Source organism: Sphaeramia orbicularis, chromosome 21 (assembly GCF_902148855.1).
Source record: "Sphaeramia orbicularis chromosome 21, fSphaOr1.1, whole genome shotgun sequence".
Lineage (NCBI taxonomy): Eukaryota > Metazoa > Chordata > Actinopteri > Kurtiformes > Apogonidae > Sphaeramia > Sphaeramia orbicularis.
Window position 1 is genome coordinate 6,032,951 of NC_043977.1, and position 26,706 is coordinate 6,059,656.

The 26,706-nt window shown below is 37.1% G+C and overlaps 1 protein-coding gene across 4 annotated transcripts in view; it reads left to right on the plus strand.

Moving 5' to 3' along the window:
- Positions 1–1,786: 1,786 nt before the first annotated feature.
- Positions 1,787–26,706, plus strand: part of LOC115412167 (partitioning defective 3 homolog B-like) — a 387,150-nt gene continuing 362,230 nt past the window's right edge. For all 4 annotated transcript variants that reach the window (XM_030124503.1, XM_030124504.1, XM_030124506.1 and 1 more), the window contains exons 1-2: positions 1,787–2,899; positions 21,400–21,501. In XM_030124503.1, coding sequence (XP_029980363.1) covers positions 2,783–2,899; positions 21,400–21,501 — 219 coding nt within the window. In that variant the 5' untranslated portion in view covers positions 1,787–2,782. The remainder of the gene's footprint in view (positions 2,900–21,399; positions 21,502–26,706) is intronic.

Sequence of the window (26,706 nt, forward strand, 5' to 3'; positions counted from 1 at the left end):
GGAGGGAGGGGTTTCCTCTTTGAAGATCCGCTCTGAACGATCTCAGATGTTTTTTAGAAATGTAGCTTTTTCCTTGAATTTACATTAAAATGCTGAGGCGAGATGTCAGACGGTACACGATTATTCATTAGGTTTCAAGGTTGATATGACACAGATTGTATCATCCTCCAAAACTGATACGGAAAACATCATAATTCAGCTGCTTATGTTTTATGGAAAATATTTGGGTTGTTTTTTTTCACTTCATGTCTTTGTTGGTATTATTTCTTCAGTTTCTAATCTTTTATATAAGTCCAGTTTTGGAATATACAGTACTTCTCAAATCATGTGATTAAGCACAATTTTAAGATATTTACACTTTGCTTAAATACTGCTACTACTACTAATTAATAGTTTCACCTGCCTATATTTAACATAAGTAAGATTGGATTCTGGATTTATATTTATATTTTTAACAGAAAATAAGAATAAACTAATAAATTATTATGCGTCATTATTATATATTATATTATTAATTCTTCTAATCCAAATAGACTTTTCTCCACATTTAACCTAATTTACCACAATTTATTACAATGTTTAATACAATATTGATGTTTCTTTCAATAATAATTATAATTGCACCACTGTTACAATGTTGTTGGGGCTGAGGAAGGGGGGGCTGGAGATTTTTCACCCTCCACTGGGGGGGGGGGGGTCACAGAAAAACACTGAGAACCACTGCTGTAACAGATGAAGTTTTCCCTCTATTGATTAATAAAACTATCTATCGATCGATCGGTCTGTCTGTCTGTCTGTCTGTCTATTCTACTGTACTCTAATCTAATGGAATCTACTCTACTCTGCTCTACTCTACTCTACTCTACTCTACTCTACTGGAATCAACTCTACTCTACTCTACTCTACTCTACTCTACTCTACTCTACTCTACTGGAATCAACTCTACTCTACTCTACTCTAGTCTAATCTAATGTAATCTACTCTACTCTACTCTACTCTAGTCTAATCTAATATAATTTTATCTAATCTAATCTAATCTAATCTAAAAAAAAAAAAACCTCAGACTATTTTGTAGTAACGTCCAAATGAATTTTTCTCTACATTTAACTTTTATTATGTGACATCTCTATCCAACCTGTGGTATGATCAGAATGTGCACAGCTGTAAATAGTACATGTAACTTTTTTTTTTTTTGATTTGTCTTTATTTTAATTTTGCACTTTCTTTTACTCTTGTGTTCTTTTGTGCTTTGCAGCTGTAAATCTGGAATTTCTCCTTGTGGGCCATATAAAGGCATATCTTTTCTTATTCAGCACCATTCATTATTATTCTAAGCTCTGCAATTTTCAGTCAAAATCAGTTATTTTCCTATATTTATATATTTTTGAATTTCCCCCGGTATTAATAAAAGCATCTATCTATCTATCTATCTATCTATCTATCTATCTATCTATCTATCTATCTATCTATCTATCTATCTATCTATCTATCTATCTATCTATCTATCTATCTATCTATCTATCTATCCACGTGACCTTTTTCATTCTCTCTACAAACTGATGCTTATTGTTTCAGAAATGAGGAAGTTGTGAGAAAACAACTTGTTGCATCTCAAAACCTATGCATCCATTGGAGGTATGTGTATCTGCAGGTGGGGACTATTTCTGTTTTGTTTTTTTTTTTGGCCTAGGTGTGTTTGTGTCCTGCACATAGAACAGGACACTTCCCCTTTAAGGCAGTGACAGCAGGGTCGGTGGATCTGGTCTCGAGCTGGACTGTGGAGGAATCTCTAAACTTTTCCCTACACTCTCTTCCCTACTCTCGGTTTATTTCCACTTTCTCTCCACCTTTCTCTCCTCCCCCCCACTGTGAAAACAACACCTTTTTTATTTTTTCCGTATTTCTCCTCGGTGATGAAGTGGATGCTACTGACCCTTGTGGGAAAAAAAGGAAACTTCCAGAGGGGAAAACTTACGGAAAGATGCGCGAGCGACTGCATCCCTCCCTCCAAAGTTTAGCTAAGGTGGCTAACGCTAGCTAGCCGCTCCCTTTCATGTAAAAACAACCACTAAAACGCACACAAGGAGTGTCAAACTAACCGAGCTGACATGTGAGTGAAGGTGTCTCATGTGTGTTGCACTTTCAACACTTGTATAGTTGTGTTTCTGTCTGTTTCGAGCCACTTTATTGTGTTATGCTAATCATATTTAGCCACCAGGAGCTATCAGGTTAACTTCTAATGTAACGGTGGATACCTATGCTAGCTAGAAGTGATACATGGCATGACGCCGGTATTACTTCTTTATAAACTGTCACCGCGAAACCGTGAAAACTATGAGAACACTGGGGTATTTTTAACGCTTTGGGACGCCTGTTCCACCTAACACTTGTTGGATGATACTCGGGGATACAAGAAGGTATGAAAAGCAAGGAATGACCCAGGGAAGTGACATCGGATCCGGATGTTCTTAGTGTAAAGTCCCCAGAGCTGTGGAAGCTGTGGACTGTCAATAAACAACTCAGCCCTTTTGGCTGGGAACCACATTTACCAGCCTGTAAGAGTGCATTTATTTGGACATAGTTAACATTTTTCTCGTTGTTTTGACCTCAAGGAATTTAGTACCAGTCCTGCTTTTCTCCCACAATCCCCTGCTTTGTCATCTTGGGCACATTCCAGCATCTTCATTCAGACCAGTTCTACAACTTGGAGCTTTCCTGCATTATTATCATCATTATCATCTGCATGTAGAGCATCTTGGATGAAGAGGAAAGCGCTGTAACAATGAAAGTGACAGTGACTTTTGGGCAGACAGGTGTTGTGGTCCCCTGTAAGGAAGGCTGGACCGTCCGGGATCTGATCCAACAAGCCACGCAGAGATACAGGAAACTCCTGGAACAGGTATGTGCAGAATTCACATAAGTCACCAAAGATGATAAATCAGACATTGTCCTATACCAGCAACCAAGTGCATCTGCTGATCTAGAATGTGTAATACCTGTTGAACCACTAATCCTATTAACACATGTATCTAACTGAGGTAAAATACAGTTTGTCATCTTTTCATGGTCATCAGATTTGACCCATTTGGATGTTCAAAGGCTCTGTTGTGTATGTGGAAACGCCATCATCCTCTGCAACATTGAGTAAAACCCATGCAGTTTGGGTTTGAGACACTTGTTTTATGTTGAGTTAATGATATGTTTTGCCGAAAAGGTCAATTGTTCTTGTGATTTCCATGTAGTTGAGCTTGAGGTAAAGTCATATCTTGAGTAAATCTCATGTGGAGAAGTAATTTGGCTTTTATACAGTCAGTCAACATTAAATCACATCCTTCTTCCGTATGAACAGCTGTTTTTTTTGTTTTTGTTTTTACATATTTTGTTAGTTTGAGGTAAGAGAAGGTAAAAGAACCTTAATGTTTTGATACTGTTTTGTATAAAAGCAACTGTACTAACTGATAAGTTAATGACGTTGTTATTTCTTTAACCCTTGAAGACCTAAGCAGCCCCCAGCGACCAAAAACATCTGTTGATCTAAAATGCTTAATAACTGGAACTCTGTCAGTGTAGTTAAATAATTCAGTGTATGCAGTTTTTCATCTTTTCATGGTCATCAGATATGACCCATTTGGACGTTCAGAGGCTCCGTAGTTACCGTGGAAACACCATCATCTTCTATAACATTGACTCGCCAGTAAAACTCATGTAGTTTGATATATGACAGTGGATGGAGACACTTGTTTTATGCTCCGTTAATAATATGTTTTGCTGAAACAGTCACTTTTTCTTTAGTTTTCACTGTTATGATATAATAACCTTTGAATTTACTCCAAGCTTATACATGATCAGTCCATTAATTTAGGAAAATACTTTTATTTTCACTGAAAATGCAAAATGCAGAGGATAACATTGTAATAAATAGTAATAAATCCTTTAGGAAACTAAATTAATTTGGATGGTGGCACAAGAGTAGTTTTAGGTCTTTAAGGGTTAAATATAAACCACTTTCTGAAAAATCTTGCTATCTTTAAGTACAGCACAACTGCTTTTGAACATCTTACACAGAAATCCAACAAGTACTAGGGATTTTTTGACTTGTAAAGTCACCATTCATAATAGAAGTTGATATGAAAAGCTCCTTAACAGCACTACTTGTTGGCAGTTTGATGAGTATTTAAGAAAGTCCTGAGGTTTTCTCCAGGTTTTCTTATGCGGACAGGAAATTAACTCTCCACTGAAGCTGTGGAAGATAATTTTTTTCACAATGTACATCATTACGCTGGCCATTTGTAATGGATGTTTTTATTCATGCAATTGCTGCTCTTTGTCGCACATTCTGAGTGGTAATTAAAGCAGCTTTACAATAACGTTTAATGTTCTTTGATGCTGACATGCTCAAGAACATGAACAAAAGCATGAACAAATGTAATTTTTTTCTCTTTTTATGCCGTTTTGACCTTTTGAGCCTTCAGTTAGCTGCATTATTCATTCTTAGAAGTAGCTGTGTAGTGTTGCATGAAGATTTTTCACAAACTCCTGAAAGGCTCAGAAAAGAGTGGGAGCGAAATAACTTTTTATGAAACTACACTTTCATAACATTTGAGATTTTTCCCTGAAGTCATAAAAGAGTAATCGAAAGCTCTGTCATTTTTATATCATGAAAGGGCCATATGATTTTCACATCCCAAAGTCTTGGGAAATTAGACAAAGCCACGGAGGTCCCGCTCTCCATAATTGCGGCATAAAAAATTAAAAGCACATCTGATATGAATTGTGATGGACCAGACAGGAGCGGGCATGAGTCGTTTCCACTTCAGATGCGGGTGTTAAATGCAAATGACTCCCTCTGGTGATTCCTTTATGAGTGCTGTTGATTCCCTGTGCTGCTCTCGGGGCAGGAACCCTGTGACCCCCATCAGAAGACCAAATCTTCTCAGTGACTGGCTTCATATTGGCTCTATTATTCAAAGAGCACACCAGATAGATGGCCTCAGCTGTGATGGAGAGAGAGCTGTCGGAGCTGTTCGTGCTCGTGTGTCGTGTTTATGTGAGACACGGAGGCCGAGATAACACTTATAGATGCACTCCAGCTCCTTCCACACTCTTCACCTATCTCTACCTTCTTTGCCTTTTAATCTGCTTTCATCTGCCGGTATATATCACTCCTCCCTACTCAGTCCTCCCCTGTTTTGCTCCCTTCACCTTATTTATCATCCTTCTCGCTGGTACAGCAGCTCCTCACTTACCAGATAGCCATCCGCAGAATGTGAACACCCTCTGCTTTCATTTGAACTCTTCCTCTTTCAACACTTCCTCCTTTAACTCATGTTCTCCTTTGTGAGAATATTTAGTTCCTTCTGCAGACTGTGTTGAACAGACTACATTTACAGTTGTTGAAAATATCTAAACAAACCCATAGGATGATATAGTCAGCAGGATTTCTCCCATGATTACCTGCAAGAAATGAAAATAAAATCAATTATATAGTAGTAGTAGTAGTGCATAAATATATTGCATGAACATTAGACAAATCACAGTGGTTGAAAAGACTTGTTTTTATATTGAGTTGATGATATATTTTGTCAAACAGTTTTCACCATTTTGGTGTAATAATCTTTGAATTTACTCCGAGCTCCTACATTAAATATAGGAAAGCACTCAGTTTTCACAAAAAAAAGCCAAATGCAGAAGATAGTAGTAGATAAATGGCAATAAATCAATTAAGAAAGGTTAAATGTAGAGAAAAATTCATTTGGATGCTGCCACAAAAATAGGTTTAGGTCTGTAGGCATTAAATATACACCATATCCTGAAGAACATGCTGTGAGATTTAGTGATTCAGTGATTTTAGTGATTCATTCCAAACATGCAATGAAATTTAACATCCATGTGAACAAGCAAAACATACATAATAATACAAATATCAACAATCATAACAATCTTAGACAGAAGAACAGCACAATAGTTGCATTTACATTCCCGACAAGGGGTGGGAAGAAGGTAGAAGTAGAAGCTGTGTAGTGTAAGACTACTGTTTTTGAACATTTTTTGGAATTGTTTGATGGATAAAGTTACCATTTACAGCAGATTGTGCTATGAAAAGCTCCTAAATTTATGTTTTATTAAAAGTATCGATATAAACACTTGGACAGATGGATATAGATTATTACCTGTCACTGCAAGAAATCAAAATAAAATCAATAATATAGTGGTATGGAGGCATTAATATATTAGCTCAACATAAGCCAAAATCAGTATCAGGATTTAAGATGTGATTTCACCAATAACTGTGGTCGATATTTGTCTGTTTGATTGGTGTAGTGAATGAAAAACTACAATACATGCTTTAGAAACTTTATGTATGTATAAACGCTATGTAAAAGGAGCACCTCTCATTCCGTAACCATAGTGTGACGTTTTATGACGTATTGCGTGTGCAACCCCCATGCTGGGGGGATTTAAAAATGATCACGGGCCATGTACAGTAAACAAACATATCAATGCGACCAGAAAGTCGAATTGGGGAGATGCCAAGCTGTTTGTCACTTCAGGCGGAGGACTCTATGCATGCTAACATTTGTGGAACAGTGAAAGACTCTGGAGAGGTTAGCAACACCGCTATGCTTAGGGTATTTCCGACGCACAAGTTGTATGTCACACTATACGCTGTGCTGTGTCACCACCCCTTTGATTGAGGAACGCAGGTCCACCGTGTAAAAGTCCAGCCTGTCTCACCTCTGTTACTCTTTTGGCTTGGCTGTGGAAATCGGTCAGTGGTGGCAAAAACATGGTCTCCCTTCTCACCTTTTTTTCTGTAATCTCTGTGTAAAAGTGGCTACTGACATGACCTGATAGACTAAGTGGAACAGGGGAATAACATGGAGCAAATGGCATGGAAACAAACCCCAGTCTCTTTGATAAGGCCTTGGTTTATGTGGAATGTGTTCCACCAGGTGAAGTTCTGGATCCGCAACAGTTTTAACAGCAACTGAGTCTTTCATGCAATTTATTTTATACACTTGATAGCTTCAGTTACAGCAGATATGCATGTAGATTGCAGATTGCATCTAACTAGAATGTACATTGGATCTGAATATTGATATAAAGTGAATATAACAGTCAATATAATATATGCAGTAAATGTGAAAATATTAATAATACAGCAGTAGGATGAGAATAGGGCAATGTGAATATTGACAATATACAAGATGAAAAGGGCAAGAGAGTGCATGAAGGTGCAAGGATGACGTTATGAGTGCAACATTGTCATGTCAGATAATGGAGTAACCCGCATGATTTAACTAGAAACAATAAAAAGACTATGTGCTTCAGGAGATAATGTTAATAGTTATAATGCACTTGTTTATGAGGCAAAGTCCCCAAAAAATGTAAATAGAGACCAAACTGAACCGGGTCAGTGGGTAAACATTACGTGGCTTTAAGGGTCTGAGGGTTGTGGTTACCATGGCGACACTCCTGATGACGCTGATGACAGGATAACAACACTTGACTGAACTCAAAGGGACCATTATTTCTTATCACAACATCTCTTTGCTGACAGAGTGAAATCAATCTGATCTCACCATGACCTGAGTCGTTCCTCAGTGGACTCTAAAGTGAGGTTAAAAAATTCCTCCTTGAAGGTTTTTGGATGTTTTGTTTTCATATCATGTGCTAGAGGTTTTCCACATTTTCATTCACAGATACTACTATTACTACTACTACTACTACTACTACTAATAATGTCCCAAAGTAGGGCTGCACGATATTGGAAAAAACTGACATTGGAATTTTTAAAAATCCTTCGATATATATTGCGATATGAAAAACTACTCAGGAAGATAATATAGCTGTGTGGTACCAATGTAAATCATCTAACAAATTAGTTGTGTTTCCTGGAGTGGAAGGCACTGTCAACACAGAACATTTATTTCAATATCATCCTTCTTGTAGCCAAATAATTCCAGGTAACTGATGTTGCTTTTCTTTTTGGCACCAAGTCTTCGTTTTTGGTGATTTTCTCATGATGCTCTAATGATATATTGTGCAGATCTATCCCAAAGTACTCGTTAAATCCGTATTTTTATTGAAAAAATGCCCGTTTTCTACTATGAGAATCCAAAAACCTCCCCTTTCTGCATAAATCTTCCACAAAACCAATGAAAAGATGACTATATATACTCTGAAATGTGAAGTTCCAATTTATTTATCATACTGAAATTAATATGAATAGACTTTTGACGATAGGTACAGTAAATTTTGTCACCTTCCTTAACAAATAATCGTTGACAACAACACAACACCTTCCTTCCCACTCTCCAGAGACTGCCTGAACCCTCTGCAAACCCAAGGAACACTGGTTTGTTTTGTTGTAGTTGTACGTGATCTAACAGAATACCATCCAACACCTCAGCAGCAGTGTTGTAGTTGTATATTAAAGTTCCCAGATGGAGTGAGAGCTCCCGTTGTGTAAAACGATACACCTCCCTGCTCTATTGATTAGGTCCCTGAGTGTTTAAATACTTGGTTTCCTGCCTGTGTGAATGACATGCCTCATTGAACAGTTGCACTGTGTATTGTTGTGTGTTTTGGCCTCCTCTCCCACTGATCTCTTTGTTTTTCGTCTCTTCTTCTGTTTTTTTTTTCCTCCTCCTACTCTCTCCCACTCCTTTGTCAGCACTTCCCAAACTCTCCTCCTCTCCATACCTGCTTTTACTTTGTAGTTTCTGGTTTTATGCGTCTGCTTCGATTACGACTCTTCCTACTTTTAGACAGTTTTGTAATCTTTGTCCTCTTTTCTTTTTGTTCTTTAGTGTCGGTAACGTTCAGTGTTTGGTGTTCCTCATAGTCAAACTTCCCCACTGCTTTTCACTGCCTCCTCCACTCCATTTACCGTGTTTATTTCTCATTTTCTTTCTCGGGGTTGGAGAATATACAAGTTTTCCAGTGGTTTTCAGGGGCTTAGATGCAGTTTGGGTCTAGCTTTTTCACAAATTTCCTCAAATACTTAGACCCAATCCCAATTCACCTCTTGGCCATTGCACTTGGCACTACCCCTTGAAACAGAGTTGTAAGGGGTAGGGATTGAAACACTCCCCTATGAAATGGGACAACCCTTTGAGACCTGTAACGTCATCAGTAGTCATCGATGCCGCTATAAACAGATGCAACAACTTTGTTACTGAAAGAATTCCCATGCTGTCAGCAGCTGTAAGTGTCTCTGTTTCGTGGGCTTTGGTCATCTTTTTGCGGCTATCAACTGCAAACTACAGAAATACGATCTACAGCACCTTGAAATGGCATCAAACAATCGATGAAATCATTAAGTTGTTAACAAAGAAAATATGTACATTTGTGTGTTTCTTTCCATTATGCTGCTGCACTTTTTGCTGTGTTTACCTCCATCTTGCCGATGATTCGAACAGAATGGTGGGAGATTTCTCCTACCCCTCTGTTTATAGTATGGTCCTGAAACATCTCCGTTTTGAGGGCCAAACAGCCATCCCCCTTAGCCCTTCCCCTCTGACTCATTGAGAATTGGGATACCCCTACCCCTTCACATGAACATGCAACATGGAGGGGTAGAGGTAAGGGGGAGGGGCCAAGGGGTGAATTGAGATTGGGCCTTAGTCTACATCACATTGATGCCATGAACACTAGTGTTTGGGCAACATCACAGAAATAATTCTGTATAATCTTACATGTCGGCAACATGTACCTTATAAAAGTGTAGTTGATAATTGAATCGCAAATTGCTTTCAGAATTTACTTGTAAAAAAGCAGAAACAACAAGGAAAGAATCGCCTGTAATTCAGTGTCTGTGTCATGAATTTCCCCCCTGGGGATTAATAAAGTATATCAGATTCTGATTGAATTAACATCTGATATTAAATCCATCAATGGCTGGGAGTCAAAGGGTGATATTTTATATACCTTTGGAAATGGTCTTTGAAAGGTAGCAACAAATAAAGGAAGGATATGTCACTGAACCAGTCAAGCAGCAAGTGCAAGTGTCTACATCAGTGTTTCTCAACCTTTTTTGAACGAACGCCCCCTCCCCTCATCTTTAGCCTCCTGCTGCCAGGGGGAAGGGGGGGCAAAGTTTGTTCTCATATAGATACTTATACATTGTGATGAATGGCAGTGACTAACACTCCCCATTTGTGCCTGAGCACCCCCCAATGTTGCTCCAATGCCCCCTGGGGGGTGGTACTGCCCCCATCGAGAAACACTAGTCTACATAGTCATGCCTTTGTCTGTTTACTGTACCACAACACAGCCCCAGAGTTTCTGAACTAAACTAAGGTCTGTCAGAGTTATGTATGCACAACACAATGGAGCAAAAGTTACACTATACGGACAACAGTTTAAGGAACTATTGATGCTTATAAACAATATGGACAAAAATATTGGGACACGTCATGTCTACAGCTGTAAGATATCCCCTTCATGCTGATTTGACATAGAACCTTAATATTTCCTTAAAGTTTAATGGGAGTTTTTTTTTTCTCCTCAGTGATATCTGAAGAAAGTAGATGGTTAAGTTGGGGTAGAAAATGATTATTTACAGTCAGAGCACAAAAAATATTTCAGTAGTTTTGAGGTAAAACATTTAAAATCACAGTCATGCATAAAAAACCCCAAAACAAACAAAAACAATGTTGAGAGAAATTAAGTAAAACCATCCCTGAGGCATTTTGGAAGCAATAACAATTTAAACCAAACTAACCAGTGCAATGACATTTATCCCAATATAAAACTATATTCTGACGTTATTGTTTTGTATCCCAGACCCCTGTTAGAAAAGAAACACCTGAATTCAATGTGTCCACATACTTTTGTCCATATCATGTATGTGGACAGGGTCTGAACTCTGGGCCGGGTGATCTGAAAAAAGACCATATAATGATGCTTAGGGGCAGAATCCCAATCCATGACCCGAGTCACAATTTTCTCACCAAATTACAACCAAATTAGTTTTCTTTCTCTGGATTCTGGAGGCTTAGGCTTAGTGTAATGGCTTTGCTGAATGTACCAAGAAAACATCTTATTTCAGACTGACATTACCTGACATTTTGCTGTACATTCAGGTGCAGTAGTCTCAAGGAGTATTATAATGAAACTAAAATGTTTTTTTTTTTTTTTTTACCTCCCACATGATTCTAAATAATATGTGCAACATAGACTCACAGCATGTCAGAGTTCAGAAGTCAGATCTGCAGCTTGTGGACTTATGGTACTTATTTGTCATTAATTCTTCAGCAGCAACAAAACATGTTACATAAGCTTTGTAAGTTAACACAGACTAAACCCGAAGACTTGAGTGCTGACACTAAAGTATCACTATTTAGAGACTGAAATAAACTTATTAGCCCAGCGACCTGTGTTCATGACATTAATGCTACAAACCTACAGGTTAAAGGTAAAATGTTAAGTCTCTGTATTATCCCTGGAGGGAAATTCAGTCTCTGTGTTTTACCCATCCTAATACACACACACACACTGTACCTTGCATTAGCAGTTAGCATTAGGATTAGCACACATTAGGACCAGCGAGCTGCCATTGCACCTGTGAACCAACTCCAGATCTTCATCAACATAGCTTTTAGTGCAATGCTCTTTGTAAAATACCATAATTACATTGAAAAAACAAGGCCAAAGGTTAGCTGAGCAGATTTATGTTTTAATTGCACAATCTGATCCCTCTGAAGAATAGATCATATGTCAAAGTAAATTTATTCTCAATCTAAAATGAGATTGCTCAGACCTACCTGAAGTGCATGATTGTCTGGAGGTCATTCTGCAAAACATTTTCCAATAAAAAGTATATTATTCATCATATTTTTTTACTGTTTATGTGTGCAATAAGTTTGAAAAATTTCCAGAACATTCCAAAAATTTCCAAACAAATTTTGCCAAAATGTCCTGGGGTCCAAATGGGAAACTTACATTCCAGAAAATGTGGTTAGAAAATCTACCCTTGGCTAGTTCTGATGCTCTCTTCATGGATTTTGTATGATTGTAATGCAAGGAAAACTTATATTATTATATTATTTCTCAACCTTGCTTTGCTTTTTTGTGTTTTTTTTCTCTGGGAATTTTACTTTCTTTATTTCCATCACTTCTTCATGGATGTTGTCATTGTGTTGTTCTGGCTTTTAATATGTTCCAGGATTAGAGTCAGAAGCTGTATCAGTGTTCACCCATGTTTGTGTACAGTCCAGACTTTAATCCGTCCCAATGCAAACAATGCTTTCAACTAGCACAACTGCTCCTCACTTTCCCTCTTATTTTATCACCTTCATTCCCCTTGGTGTGCTGCTTGTAGAAACATTATTGTGTTGTATTGTATCTCTCTGCCTGTTTTCACTGTATCTGACATTAACACACTATCAGCTGTTTCATTAGGTGCTCAGTGCTATGTGGTTGTGATCCTGAAAAGGTTTAGTTTTGAAGGGAGTTTTAGTTGCATTGATTTTTTTTATTCTAAGGTTTCTGCTTGATCACAGCTTAATTATAAGTATTAGTATACCCTTTTGTGTTCCTTAAGCAGAGGGGGATAAAGAAGACGGAAGGGATTAGAAAGTGAAATGTGATCGTAGAGTGCATTACACTTCTGCTAAATCCTAGAAGTGAAAGGTTTCTGCGCAGTATTCCAACTTTACACTCGTAAATTAGTAGCAGTAACTTCCATTAAATACAGTAAAAGTAGTAAGTGTAGATTTCATATAAACCTGGTACATAAAAATACAACTTCAAGAACTTAAGGAAGCAAAAAGAGACAGGTCAGATGAAAAAGTTTATCTTGACACAGTAGAATTCATGTTAAGGTAGCAAGTAGCATCATCCTCAATATCCTCATTATTTGTACTTTAGGTTGTATTCACACCTGGAAAGTCCTTTGGTCCACTTATTTGGTTCGGATTGAATGCAGACTTTATTTTTTTCGTTTGGGGCGGATCGCATTCTCATTGCACTTTTCGCTAGTGGACCAAAATTTGTAAACAGAAGCACGCATGTGACGAACTGCGCTGGCATTTGACAGAAAAGTCGGGGGTGGGTTGAATCACAGACAGCGGATGTTGATGAAAACAAACATGGAGGTCCTACGTGACCATTGACCAAATGTCCATGAGACATTCAGTCTCCTCATTGCTCCATGTCTGTCCACGGCTCATGGCTGCTGCTATTAGCTCTGGCTACAAATGCGGCTCGGCTGCTTCCCGTTTTGTTGATTACCCACAATGCCACACAGCTATGGTGGCTCGTCAAGCACAAAAAGGCGCAAGATTCCTTGGTTTGTTTCAGCTTGAGGCCAGTTATATTCACACCAGAAGTGAACTGGCCCAGAGTCCATTTGGAAAAAGACCACTTCTTTTAGGTGGTCTTGGTCTGTTTGTTTGGTTTGAATCAGAGTCCGGACTTTACAGGGAAACAAAGTCTGCTCTATTTTAAATGGCTCAAATAAAGTAGTTCTGAATGTACCCTTACTTTCAACTGGCTGTCTCACAATGTTTTATAATTTCTTGTATTATTGAACATTTATGTATAATATAATAGCTGGCTATTATTATTACTTCATTAAATCAGACAAGTCCTCAAGTAGACAGTTAGGGAATACATGTAGGACTTACTGATTGTCTTTTTTATCACCCTCCTGGAAAGAAATATTTGTTCAAAGTTTGTTGCTGGAAGAACCACATTCATCCTCTGTCCTTGACTCATAATCTGTTCATGAAATTCTCTCAGTTGCTACCAGTTATGAACAAATTAATGTACTTTGCAATGTTGCAAAGGCTTTGAGTTTTGACCTTTGGCCACGAAAACCTTTTCATTCCACTCTTGAATCCAAGTAGATACGGCTTTGTAAATATAACGCCTGCAGACAGATACACCTTCTTATAACAATGTGCTGTAAATGCATCTAACAAGTGATTCTGAACCGTTCACGACTGTACAAGAATATTTAACAGTCCTTTCAGCACCAGAGAAGTGATATTTCTTTTAAATAGAAATTGTAGTGCCACCACATCAGCTTAAGGCCTCAACTGCCGTTTCAAATGTCACAAAATGCTGTTTTCGATGAAAATTGCAGTCAGAGTTTGAGGTGGAAGAGGGACAAAATTTGACAGTGATGGCCACCTTGGAAATCTAAGCTATGTGCAGGAAAAACTGTGATAAAGACAGCTCATGTATGTATGTGCAGACATAACCAGACCTTGTCCTGTACTGTCAAATAATATTACAAACTGCTTAGACTTTTACATATTGATAATTGTGATTATAACTAAATTAGGAGTTGATACATAGTCAGGGTTTTCCCAATATTTCTGGGAGGTTATGATGATATTGTAGTGCCATTGTTGGATTTGGAGGTGCTTCCCCAAGAAAATGGGATGTTTTACTCATTTACTACAATTACACCCTGAATTTGTGGAAGGTTTAGATGCATAGTGGGAGGTTTGGGCAAACTCTCACAAGGAAATGTTACAGGAAAAAAATAATGTAATTTAAGACAAATGTTATTGTCATTACCGTACCTAAATGTGGAAAAGCTACAAAAATTAATATGACAAAATGCTTAAAACAGGCGTTCTAAAGTCTAGTCTGCTGCAGAGTTGCTTCCTGACAATTGTCATCCCTTTACTGTACATGTAGTGCTGTATAAATGCAGTCCATTTACCATATAAATTCTGCCCATTTATTCCCTTTACAAGGAATAAAAATGATACACTTACAGTAGTTCACCTCAATGTATAATTATTTCAAAAAGCTAGAAAACGTTTGCGGGAAAAGGAGGAAAGGTAAATTAATATAGCATTAAGTACAATTATATTACACAAGGTTTTTGCAGAAGGGCAGCAGGGAGGAAATTAATCACCATTCTTAAAGAAGCCACTGCAAATATGATGACTGTAAATAGAATTAAGGAAAATGGAAAGGCCAAGAGGAAGAAAGTGAATGTTGTCTGAGGAAATTATCAGTTTATAACCTTAGCATGTGTTTGTTTTGATGCATTTTTTGTTGTATTTGTATGGAATCGGGTGTAGTTTCTGCTTAGAAATGAACTGAAATCAAAGGGAACATGAATGTAAAATGCTTTTGAGGGACTGTGTGTTTACTTGTGTATCAGTAGGCGGTATCAGATACGCCTAAAAGGACTGAAATGACCAGTGAACTAAGTCACGTATGTGGGTGGATGATGAGTGATTACAGATTTATATATAGATTGTGAGGTAGAATTGTACCAGAGGGTTCCAGCTCAGGTGGGTGTGTTCACTAGGTTTATTAAAGGAGGGGGGGAGAGGGTGGCGAGGCGTGGCCAAACAAGCTGATAAAACCGTAAAACATTCTGGCCCCATGCCAAAGCAAAGGCAATTACTTCAGAGGGGAAGGGAGGGAAGGGAGGGAAGGGAGGGAAGGGAGGGAAGGGGGAGGGGCTGGAGGAGGCGCGTGCCGCCGCCTGTAGACGAACTGCAGGAATGTGTTGATTTAGCCTGACGCCTACTGAGTTTAATTCTTTTTTATTAACCAATTTAGGTGAGGTATAATGCTCTGAGCTGCAGCTGTAACTGTGAGAATGAATGTCATAGTATACAGGTCGTGCCGACTTGAATTTCAGAGTTGTTAAATTTGACTCTTATCTGCTGTATTGATTGCCAGAGCTTGACTGTACATAGATTGTAAGGTTTATAGCATCTAAAGTCTGTGTCATGACCTGTAGTTGGCTGCAGGGGATTTTATTTGCATCTCCAAATAAATTTACAGAGCTACTTCCATTCCCTTTTTTAATGATTCTTATCTGCACCTACTCTGCAGGTATTCATATTGTTTTAGTTATGAGTTGGGCTGCAACTAGGGTTGTGTATTGGCAAGAATCTGGCGATGTAATACAAATCACAATACTAGGATCGCAATATGATATATCACGATATATTATGATACTGTTAAAAAGGCAATTTTTTGTTGTTTCTTTTTTATTTTAATGATTATTTCCTTGAATAATTGAATTACATCAGAAATATGCACAAACACTAAACACATTTTTATTTGATCAGAACAGGTTCTAATGCTACAAATCACAAAGTGTTCCTGTGTTAAAACTTAAATTATGTTTTACAGACATTACAGTTTAAATTCCTGTTCAAATGTTCATATTCTATTACTTCAGAATGAACATCAGAACATTATTTTTGTGGAATCCCAACAAAGGAACTAACATTTAATAAAAGAGTGTTAAATAATAATAAATAAATTATAAACAAAAAAGGAAATTAAGCAAAAATGAACCTCCACAATATCTGCGTTTGAATAAATACCTAAAGATATCGATACAGTACTTTTTAATATTAATACAGTATTGTGAAATGAAATATTGTGATATATTGCAGAACTGATATTTTCTTACACCCCCAGCTGCAACTAACTTGACCTTTGTTGTCCATTAATTGGTTGACTAGTTTCAGAAAATGATAGAAGTGTTTATTCGTGACATCTTGAAATGACTTGTTTCATCCACAACCCAAAGATAAGCGTTTTACTGTCACTGAGGAGTAAAGAAATCAGAAGATATTCACATTTAAGAGGCTGGAATGAGAATTTTTGCTATTTTTTTTAATCACAATAATTGTCCATTAGTGTAACCATGTAAAACTAATCAGTTAATTTATTTATTGTTGCAGCTCTAGTCATGGGAGGAATTAAAAACCAAGCGGCCATAAGCCTCTTACCTATTAATATAGTTAATTTGTCTAATTTCTACAGTACTTAAAGTGCATATCTTATCAATAACATGTACATAAAACACCACATTTCCTTAATAAAAATTGGGGATTAATTACCAGCAGGTCATGATAGTCGGTGTCAACATGAACAAACAGTGCTTTTAACATTGTACACATATGGTAACGCAATTGAAAACGACCATTTCTACTTCTTAAATAGAGGAAATTATAAATAAAGGCCTCAGTAACAAATAACGGCCTGGTACCTTTTGCAGCTGAAAAAAACAAAGGCCTGGGCCATTGTTTGAGGAGATACAGTTTGAATTATTGATTGTATATATCTTTAAATTGGATGGTTTATGTATTGAGTGGAGAAATGACAGTAAAAATGATTGTCTATGGAGAAATTAACTCTTCTACTGATTTACAGTTAAGGTCTATTGTAAAATGAAGTGCGAAACGCTGGCATACAGTAAAATGTTAACAAATAACCTGTTTTAGGAAAGTTCTGTAGTTTGATTTAACACTGATGTAAATCAACACAAGTTGGATTATCATTTTTCTCGATCATGTCCTTAGAGGCACATACCTCAAACTGCACCAAGACTATCTGTAGTTACATCAAGCAAAACACTGTATTAAGTGTTAATCTCCTGATTTTGAGATTAGATCGGTTTGTTTACAGCTCTTATCTTTAGTCCGACACTATCTGAACCTTAAACCAGTAGAAGATTCCCTCACCCAGTGTACATGACGTGTGTTTGATGCACTCCTGAATTTCAGATTAGATGGGTGTGCTCACAGTTCTTATCTCTCTTCGCTCTACAGTCAATCCCTTGTCTTCTTCGCTGTTCGTCTTGTCTACTGTAGTGTGAGATGAAAGGGGTTGTTGATCTGAAAACAGCAGGTCAACAGAGGAATAAGGCCGTTGGATGTCGGCCTCCTGCAAAAACTCCTCTTTCGCAATGTTCGATGCTTTCTTTTTAGCTGCTAACATGTAATTTGTTGGTGATTCTTGTGTCCTGGCTCAAGTCTGCAGTGGTCAGCTTAAAATACAGAGACAAAACATTGTGTTTTTCCACTTTCAGCTTTGTTTAGACAAGGTTGTGTACTCTCACAGATGTGGCGAGAAATTCAACAGAAGAAAAGCACAAAATTCTGAAGGTAGAAGAAAAAATGTTGCAAGTTCCTGCGATTGTGATCATTTTATCACTTGATCTCTGGTGCCGCTGGTGTTTTTGTGACTCTTGGAATTTAAAGCCCAAGTTTTCATTTTTTACTTGTCTTTGTGGAGGTTTGGGGTCAGTAAAGCTGTTTGTACAATGACTAATTGTTTGTGGGGATGAAGGATTGAGGACTTATCTTTAATCCAGTATAAACAAAAATGTAAAACTGGAACCAATTCCTAAAAATAACTTAGATGACACTTTGACACTTTGGACACAAAAATTCCCCCAATCAGAAAAAACATCCACATGTGTTAATATGCCCCCAAACTCTTACTTACAGTGTTCATGGAAGATAAACACTCGGCAAAAGATTAAAATAAAACAATGTCAACGCAGGGTTTTAGAATCTGTGGCTCTCATGCGGGCGGCCGGGGTTTCAGCCTTTCAGTCTCACAATGAAGTCACATAATGAATTTCAGCTCAAGGGGAGGGAGGAAAACAAACAGAGAGTAAACAGTGTCAGAGTCTTGTGTAACTGCAATCATTGAAAAGCTATTAAAATTCCTTGTTTTGTAACATAGCAGACAAAAATGTTTTTTGTGGTCCCCGGCTATATTTAATTTGAAGTAAATCTTTTTTTTTTTACTAAAGTATTATACTAAACAATTGTGTTTACTTACTTTCTTCAATGTGTTAAAAGCAAAGTTGCTGCAGACAGATAATGATCTAATGATCTTGTAAGTAGAAACACAATCCATGATCTAAATCACCAGTTTCTCACCTCTTTATGTTTAAAGTTACAATCAAACTTTAGCAATTTTTTTTCTTGAGTTTTCTCTTGTTTCTGGATGTTTAGGCTCTGTGAATTTTTGCGTCACCGTCAACCAACATTATTACAACAATAATACAACAATATCTAGATGAAGTAAGCATATGTTCATATTTAAATTTTTCTGCACATACATCTCTGATATGCTTCCGAGTTTCTGTTTATTACCGTAACTGTGGTAAACTGATATGTCATGCTGGAGTTTTATAATGAATCAGATATATTTTTACACTTTATCATCTCTCTAAAGTCTCTGGGTAAATAAAACTCACTATGCAGATTAAGTAATTCTTAATTGAAGAAAAAAACATAACTTGCACGCTCTTGAAAACCCTTGGCCTTCAGTACATGCCAAAGTTTTTGCACATACAGATGGACGGAAGGACGGATTATGTGCTGGACACCCCCCAAGGACCTCAATCCGTCCTCAATCCAGGCCTCAGATGTGCAGGTACTGCTTGCATTCTACGGCCAAATCGGTCTTAACTGATTACATTGATGGTGGGTCCGACGCTGCAGTGGAGACACGGCAACTGAGAGGCCTGGATGAGAAGACATTCATGTAAATATCCCCCTCCCCACTTGTACCCTAACTTCTTACAGTGGAATCGCGCCTTTTGTCAAAACTTGCCATTTTCGTCTTGTAGTTGCAGCTCGGAGGTTGTTCTTTCATATATTGAGGATGTCTTTCAGAACCTTAATGTGCATTTAGCCAGAACAACCCTTTGAGATGGAAGTAGTTACTGTTATTCCACCAGAGTACATCCTGTGAACCAGACTACTCATATTATACAAAGAAACGTGGGAACCATTCACTCTTGACATTTGGACTTCCAGTGATATCCAGGAGACACGCAACGCTTCACTCTGTCTCATCCTTCCCTCGATGAAAGCTTCAGAAAAGCAGTGACAAGTGTCTGACCCTGAAAGAGTGATTTAATGGAGCACCACCCTGTATCATTTTGAGTCCATGCTGGTGCTTGGGTTGTGCATTCATGTGAGTGTCTCTGCTTGTGCTCATATGTGCACCTTGTCTCAATATGTTGTTCAACAACCAGCTCTATGTAGTCAGCTGTCCGGTGCAGTGTCGATGTCATTAATCACAGAGCCAACACGGCAGAGAGGCAGCGAGGGAGTGAACGGGGGAGAAACGAAGCTGGGCTGCAGCTCTAATCTGTACAAAGCACGAAGTGGAAGATGTAGAGAGAAAGAACCCACAAAAACACTCATATGAGAAGTGGTACATATGTAGGTGTGTAAATGAGGAACAGAGATAAAAGGTGACCTTTAGAAATGCACTTTATGCTACAAACTTCGGTTTACTCTTAGTATTCCATGGAACAAAATGTTTTACTTTCTTATCAATGTGTACCTTTTTTTGTCATCTGTGATAAACGTCTTCATGTTGTGGAAAACACTATGAAGGGGTTTTTGTGCTTATAATTTAGAATTATACCTGATGTTAAAAAGTAAGTTTCAGTACTTTTCTCATGTAACAAAGAAACATATTGGTGCAATTGTGACAGGAGCAGCCATCATTTCAACATATTTCTTAGATACACTGTTTTATCAAAGTGGATGAATCACATAGATGATGAGATAAAATGGTTAGCATGGATGTTTTTCAAGAACTGATTGATTTTAATTTGTAGTTGGAGGAGATTTAGATCTTACATTTTAGAGATGTAGAACTAATGGTTATTGTAATGTTAGTATATATAAGTATATGTTGGCAATAAAATTTAAATAAAATGAAAATTATGGTATCTAGGGATGTACTGGACATTGGTAAAAACCAGTGTTTGCTGATATTGACCAGTATTGGTATTGGTTTCTAAGATATCTTTATTTTTTCCTTAAAAACATATTGTACTGTAGGAGATTCCTGCTGTCACATCATCCATACATTACAAGAGCAAAAACAAAAACAGTTTTTTTTTTCTCAATGAAAACTATATTAGAACTAAAGGCCTCTGACTCACTGGGTGAAAGGGTTTTTTCCCATGATTTCAAACCATCTTGACTTCATTTTTTTTTTTGTGGTTCCAACAGCCAGATTAGTTTCTTAGTTGGTAAGAAACTCTATCCTGTTGTTTGCTGTTCTCTTGCATTGTTGCACATTTTATTGGAGTAAATGTATATGTATTATTTTGGTTTAATCAAGTATTTTTCAGACAGATATTGCAGATATTGTCTTATATTTGTATCGGCATAAGAAGTCATTTCATTTGCAGTGACTGATATTTATGATATTTATATGTTGCATCATATAATTTTATTTTATTTTATTTTTTAAATTTGGAATTTAAATAACCAAAACAAACAAACAACCCCCCCCCCCCCAAAAAAAAAACAAAAAAAAAAACAAAAACCCAAACAAACCCAAAACAAAACAAACAAAAAAAAAAACACAAAAATGGCATACATATGATATATACCATAGCATACGCCTGTGGGCCATCGGTGCATCTGTATTAGAAACCTGTTTTCTACACCAGTAATGTAATATTTCATTATAGATGTCACTGAAGTTAATAAATATCCTTAATCAAGAGTCTGCCTCACAGTTCAACCCCTGTATGTGCATTTAATATGTGTAAAATTACAGCAGTGATCAGCTGCTGAGAGTCCGTTCATGTATTAGTTATAAATTTACCTCAACTGCTGTGTTTTTTAGGAAGGAGACTTCCTGGTTCGGACTCACCATGTTGAATACTGTGACGGGGGGATCCTGGACCCTGACGATATACTCAGTGATCTGGTCGAAGACAGGGACAAGGTAAGACATTAATGATCCGATACTGTAAAGGTGACATTATACACTTTATTTACCGAAGAAGCTGATGAGGAAGCGTCATAAAACTGGAATGAAATGTTGCGAACCAGGAGTATTTTGACATGAATTCATCTCTTTGAAACTCTGACCCCACTTCACATGGATTTCCTACATCATAACAATCCATACACGTACATGACAAATGGAAGGAGAAGCCTGATGGGAGTGGTTTCTTTAATAAAACACCAAGGGAAGCAGTGTCTTGTAGAAATGCTGAGCTCTGAGACTTATAGAATCAACACAAAGAAGCTGCAGAGCTGTGCTCTGTTGGCACATGTAGGCCCTACATCTTAATTTATCTTGTTTTTTTTCCATAAATTTGTCTCCTCACCATTCTTTACCTATAGAAATATATATAATCATGTACATTTTCTTCCTGTTTTCTCAATTTCTGGTTACAAATGAAGCCCAAAGTCATGCCATGAGCCAAAATCAAGCAGAACAATCCGCAAAAAATAAAAATAGATGCTTAACTAACCCCTTATTTATTCCTCTCATATGCAGCCCATTGTCATTTTTGACACCTGTTAGTGATGCATGTGCTTTCTATTGTGTGTCTGTGTGTGTCTGCGGGTGTGTACTCTTGAGTATTGAGCTGTAGTGGCCTATAAGCTATTCCCTTGGATAGAATATTGCATTGCAAGCAAAATTCAAAGGGAAAAGGTTTTACGTTGCCTTTAGCGCTACGCAGTGTCATTAGCAATTCACTTTTGGAGTCTTCGCGAACTCAATCCATATATTCCCCGTTTTTCTTATTTCCCCCCTGAGCAATGTGTCATTTTTCATTTTCCTCTTTGAAAAGTCTATTTTTTCATACTCTCTTATAGTCTCCAGCGTTATTAGAATGTGATAAATGACCTAGATTAAGTGCTTTTTGAACCATGGCTTAAGACCTTAAATGAATCTTCAGCCTTGGTTTGGTGGATCTGCACATTAAAACAGTATCAACACTCTTTAATGAGCCTGTTTCCTATGGTGAACTAAATTTTTCATTTGGGTTGTAGCCTGAAAAAGTTCACCTGCTGGCTATAAAATGTAATGTACAGTAGAGTTCCTTGTCGTCCTCACATACTGTATGGCCTGAAGGATGTATGAATACTGCAGGATTTGTTGGAGATCCTCTGAACTAATTAAGAGCAAAGTTGCATAAGTTAGCAATAAGGTCGAGCTGTATGATGCGTGTATTTACAATGAAGCAGTAGAAATGGGACCACAAGTGGAGATTAGAACTAGCAACTCCTCTAAAGCTGACAACCATCAGCCAGAACCAATAGGTACAAATTCTTTATACCCTCAGCCATCGTTATGCTCACCTTTGTACAGCACAGGTAGCATTACCAGTAGTTAGGGGTGTGTATTGGGAAGAATCTGGCAATATGTTACATATCACAATACTAGGATCATGATACGATATATCATGATACTGTTAAAAAGGCAATTTTTTGTTTGTGTCTTTTTTTTAAATGATTATTTCCTTGACAAATTGAAATACATCAGAAATATGCGCAAATACTAAACACATTTTTATTTGATCGGAACAGGATCTGATGCTATATCACAAAACTTTCCTGTGTTAAAACTTAAATTATGTTTTACAGACATTACAGTTTAAGATCCTGTTCAAATGTTTATATAATATTAATTCACAGCTAACATCGTAACATTATTTTTGTGCAATCCCAACATAGGAACTAACATTATTTAATAAAAGAATGTTAAATAATACTAGATAAAATATAAACAAAAAAGAAAAACAAAAAAACAAAAATGAACCTCCACAATATCTGCATTTGAATAAACACCTAAAAATATCGATATAGTACTTTTTAAAATCAATACAGTATTGTGAAATGAAATATCATGATATATTGCAGAACTGATATTTTCTTACACCCCTACCAGTAGTCAAGGTTATTATTGTTAACGAAAACTAACGAAATGACGAAATCTAGAGCTGAAAAACATTTTCGTTACCAGTAATAAATAATAACTAAAATTAAAAGAAAAAATGATAACTAACTGAAACTGTAGTGTGCTAACAAAACTAACTAAAACGTATAAAAATCGATAAAAAGAGATAGATAAATAGATCAAAAAGATAGATATGGATAAAATTCCCTTTGTTTTTCGTCTTTGTCAATGTTGGATTGATATGAAATTGATTTATTTTGCTCGAGCAATTTTAGCTGGCGGCACCATACGGCACTTCACGGTCCGTCACTTGTCGTTCAGAGTCAGCTTCTTGTTCCCACTCTACCTGGCAAAAACTTTTAATTGAAAAATGAGAGTTTTGGTGACATTTTTCCATTAGATAGATTTTTATGCACAAGTTATAGTCGCACAATTTGAGGGTTTTGAAGTCGATCTAGTAACTCTGACTCAAACATCCTTTTGGAGTAAAACCCATTCTCATTAATTCTCGCTATTTGTCATTTTGACCCAAGACTGGATCTTGGAAAGTACACCAAACCAGCATTTTTGCTTAATTCTTCTTTATTAGTTGGTTTCACTACTTTTATTCTGGAGATTTCTTACTTGCAGACTAGAGTGAGTTACGAAGCTAGCAGGTGTTCAGATTCTCCGTTTTCTGTCTCTGCAAAGAAAAAAAAAGTTTTAGACATGAAAGATGATGCACCTTCCATGATTCTGTTCAACCTTTTCTGTCCATGCACCTATAAATGCATAAATCTGTACATTTTAAAATAGCATAAAGTATGTGTTATCAAAACATGAAAATGACCGACAATCACAGATGAGATATGAGTTTTTATGACTCATTCTGATGGACAATGAGGAACGAAAGCTGTCTGATGTTTATATCGGGAGTGGACATGCAGCCAATAGTCATGAATACAACAGCAATGGTTGGGAGGAGAGTGAAGTAGTTCATGTTTTGACAGTGTTGTCAGCTTTGTGAAAAGAAAGATGAGCAAATTCTGCAGGAAAAGTCGAGTTTTTTTTTCTCTTTTGTTTCCTCTAAAATATGAATGTATGCATTTTTTGTTTTTTTTTTCTTACGCTAAATGACGTCAGGCTGTTCATTGTTGGCATATGTTGACCGTAAAACCTCTAACACTCGAAATAATTGCTTTCATTGTTCTTAGAGCTTCCATTTTGAGTCTTTTGTCTTTAACTCTGTTTTCATCTCAAGTGTGATTCAGTTGCTTTGTTTGTGTGGAAATTCCAACTAAATGGAGAAAATAATAAAATGTTGTGAAGTACATAGAGTCGTTTTAGTGAATTTTGGCCATTCTTGAATACTTTTGATTTTGCTTTTATATTTCTCATTAATTATGTGTTTACTTTGACTTCTTTATGTCTTTTTTTTCCCCAGCACAACCTCACCTGTGTGATTTTAGTTATTTTTTTGTTTGACATGAATGGCTGTATTAACACACTGAACCGAAACCCACACAAACAACATAAAATCCCAGTAAGAAAAAGTTAGATTCTTTACTGGTCTTCAACAAAAACATATTGAACGAACCATTTTGATAAATTAGAATGAACTTATAAATTGAAAACATCAAAAATTTATTACAAATATAGCAAATAATAAAGTTTTATACAACAATTTACATGAAAATACAGGCAATGCTTCCGAAGTTTTTAGGATAACCATAAACAACTATTTACAAAACAATCTGTTGTCATAATATTGATGGACAAACATTTCGATGAACCATTTTTACTACTCAGAAAGTTATATACAACTATTTATAACAACTATCAGGTGTCACAAGATGCCACACATCTGACTTGTTGATGTAATTCACTTTTCCATCAAATGCGGTGACGTTTTTTTTTTTTTATGCTAGCGCTTCCCTTAGATGCCAGTTTTTACCATCTCTTCCTGTGCCAAATGCATCAAACATGATGCCAATATTGCCGAAAATGATGTTTTTATTCTGTGCCATTATAACTCTGGTTGTACTTGACCTTTCAACACAATTGACTTTACAGTATTACTTTAACATCTGCACTTTCCACACAAGTTGGAACAAACGGCTGTGTCTACTGCCATGTCATGTTAAATCTGTTATGTTATTGGGATGTGTGGTCACGTCCACGTGCTCCGGAGGGTTAAACCACTTGTGAATTTATAGGACAATCACTGATAAATACTGTTACTGTGATATTAAATTACATATTCAGACAGAAGATGTTGCCCATATCTCACACCAGTGGTTGTCAGTTTCCTCAGGGCTGTGAGAACCCAGGGGAAGTACAGGAAAATGGATGATTCTCCAAGTTGGACTCAAAAAATATGAATTTCTCTGGTTCAGCTCTTGTTGTTTGCGCTGGTGAAGCTACAGCAGAGTCGACACTGTCATAAACATTTCGAGATTGCTTCACGCCGACCGCTGTAGATACATGACTAATGGCGGCCGTCTTCCCAGTAAAAAAAAAAAAAAAAAAATACAATCCCCATATGACATGTTTAGAGATATAAGGCGGCCTGGACTTTACGCTCTGCTCGACGTCGGGCTGTGAAGTGGGGGCGGGTTAAACGACACGCTAAGCTGAAACCCACGGGCCGTATGACTCAGCGACAGAAGCAATAACAGAGTCAAGAGAGCGACGACTGACCGAGGGGAGACTATTATGAGAGCCTGTTGCTATGGTTTTGTAAAGATTCAGAGAGCGGCGTGAGCTGGTCCTGCTGTTGGCGAGTTGTCACCCTCTGCTTTTGTAGGCCTTTTGTGTGCTGAGGTGTGAGATTGTGGAGTCTCCCTCTCTCTCATATGTCAGTTTGATATAAAGCCGCAGTGTCTGTTGTTGACGTGGCGAGAATAAATGTATTTATTTATGTGGAGAGGGTCAGGGCCTGTAGTGCTAAGTCAACAAACTCTACATCTTAGGTCAAGATGTGCTGCTGCCAGGGATGTTGCATATTCACAACTAGTGATGTCCCGATCTGGATTTTTTTTACTTCCGATCTGATCCAATTTTTTTTGGGATTAGTTTTGCCGATACCGATCCAATACCAATCCGATATGGACTTTTTACAATTAAATTTTTATTTAAATTTGGAGTCATTATTTATAGTTTATTATGCTATTATTTTACTTGAGATCACAATTGGGCTGAATGTGGAACCTAAACTAAAACAATTATGACCCCTTTGACTCTTAATAACTTTAGTAT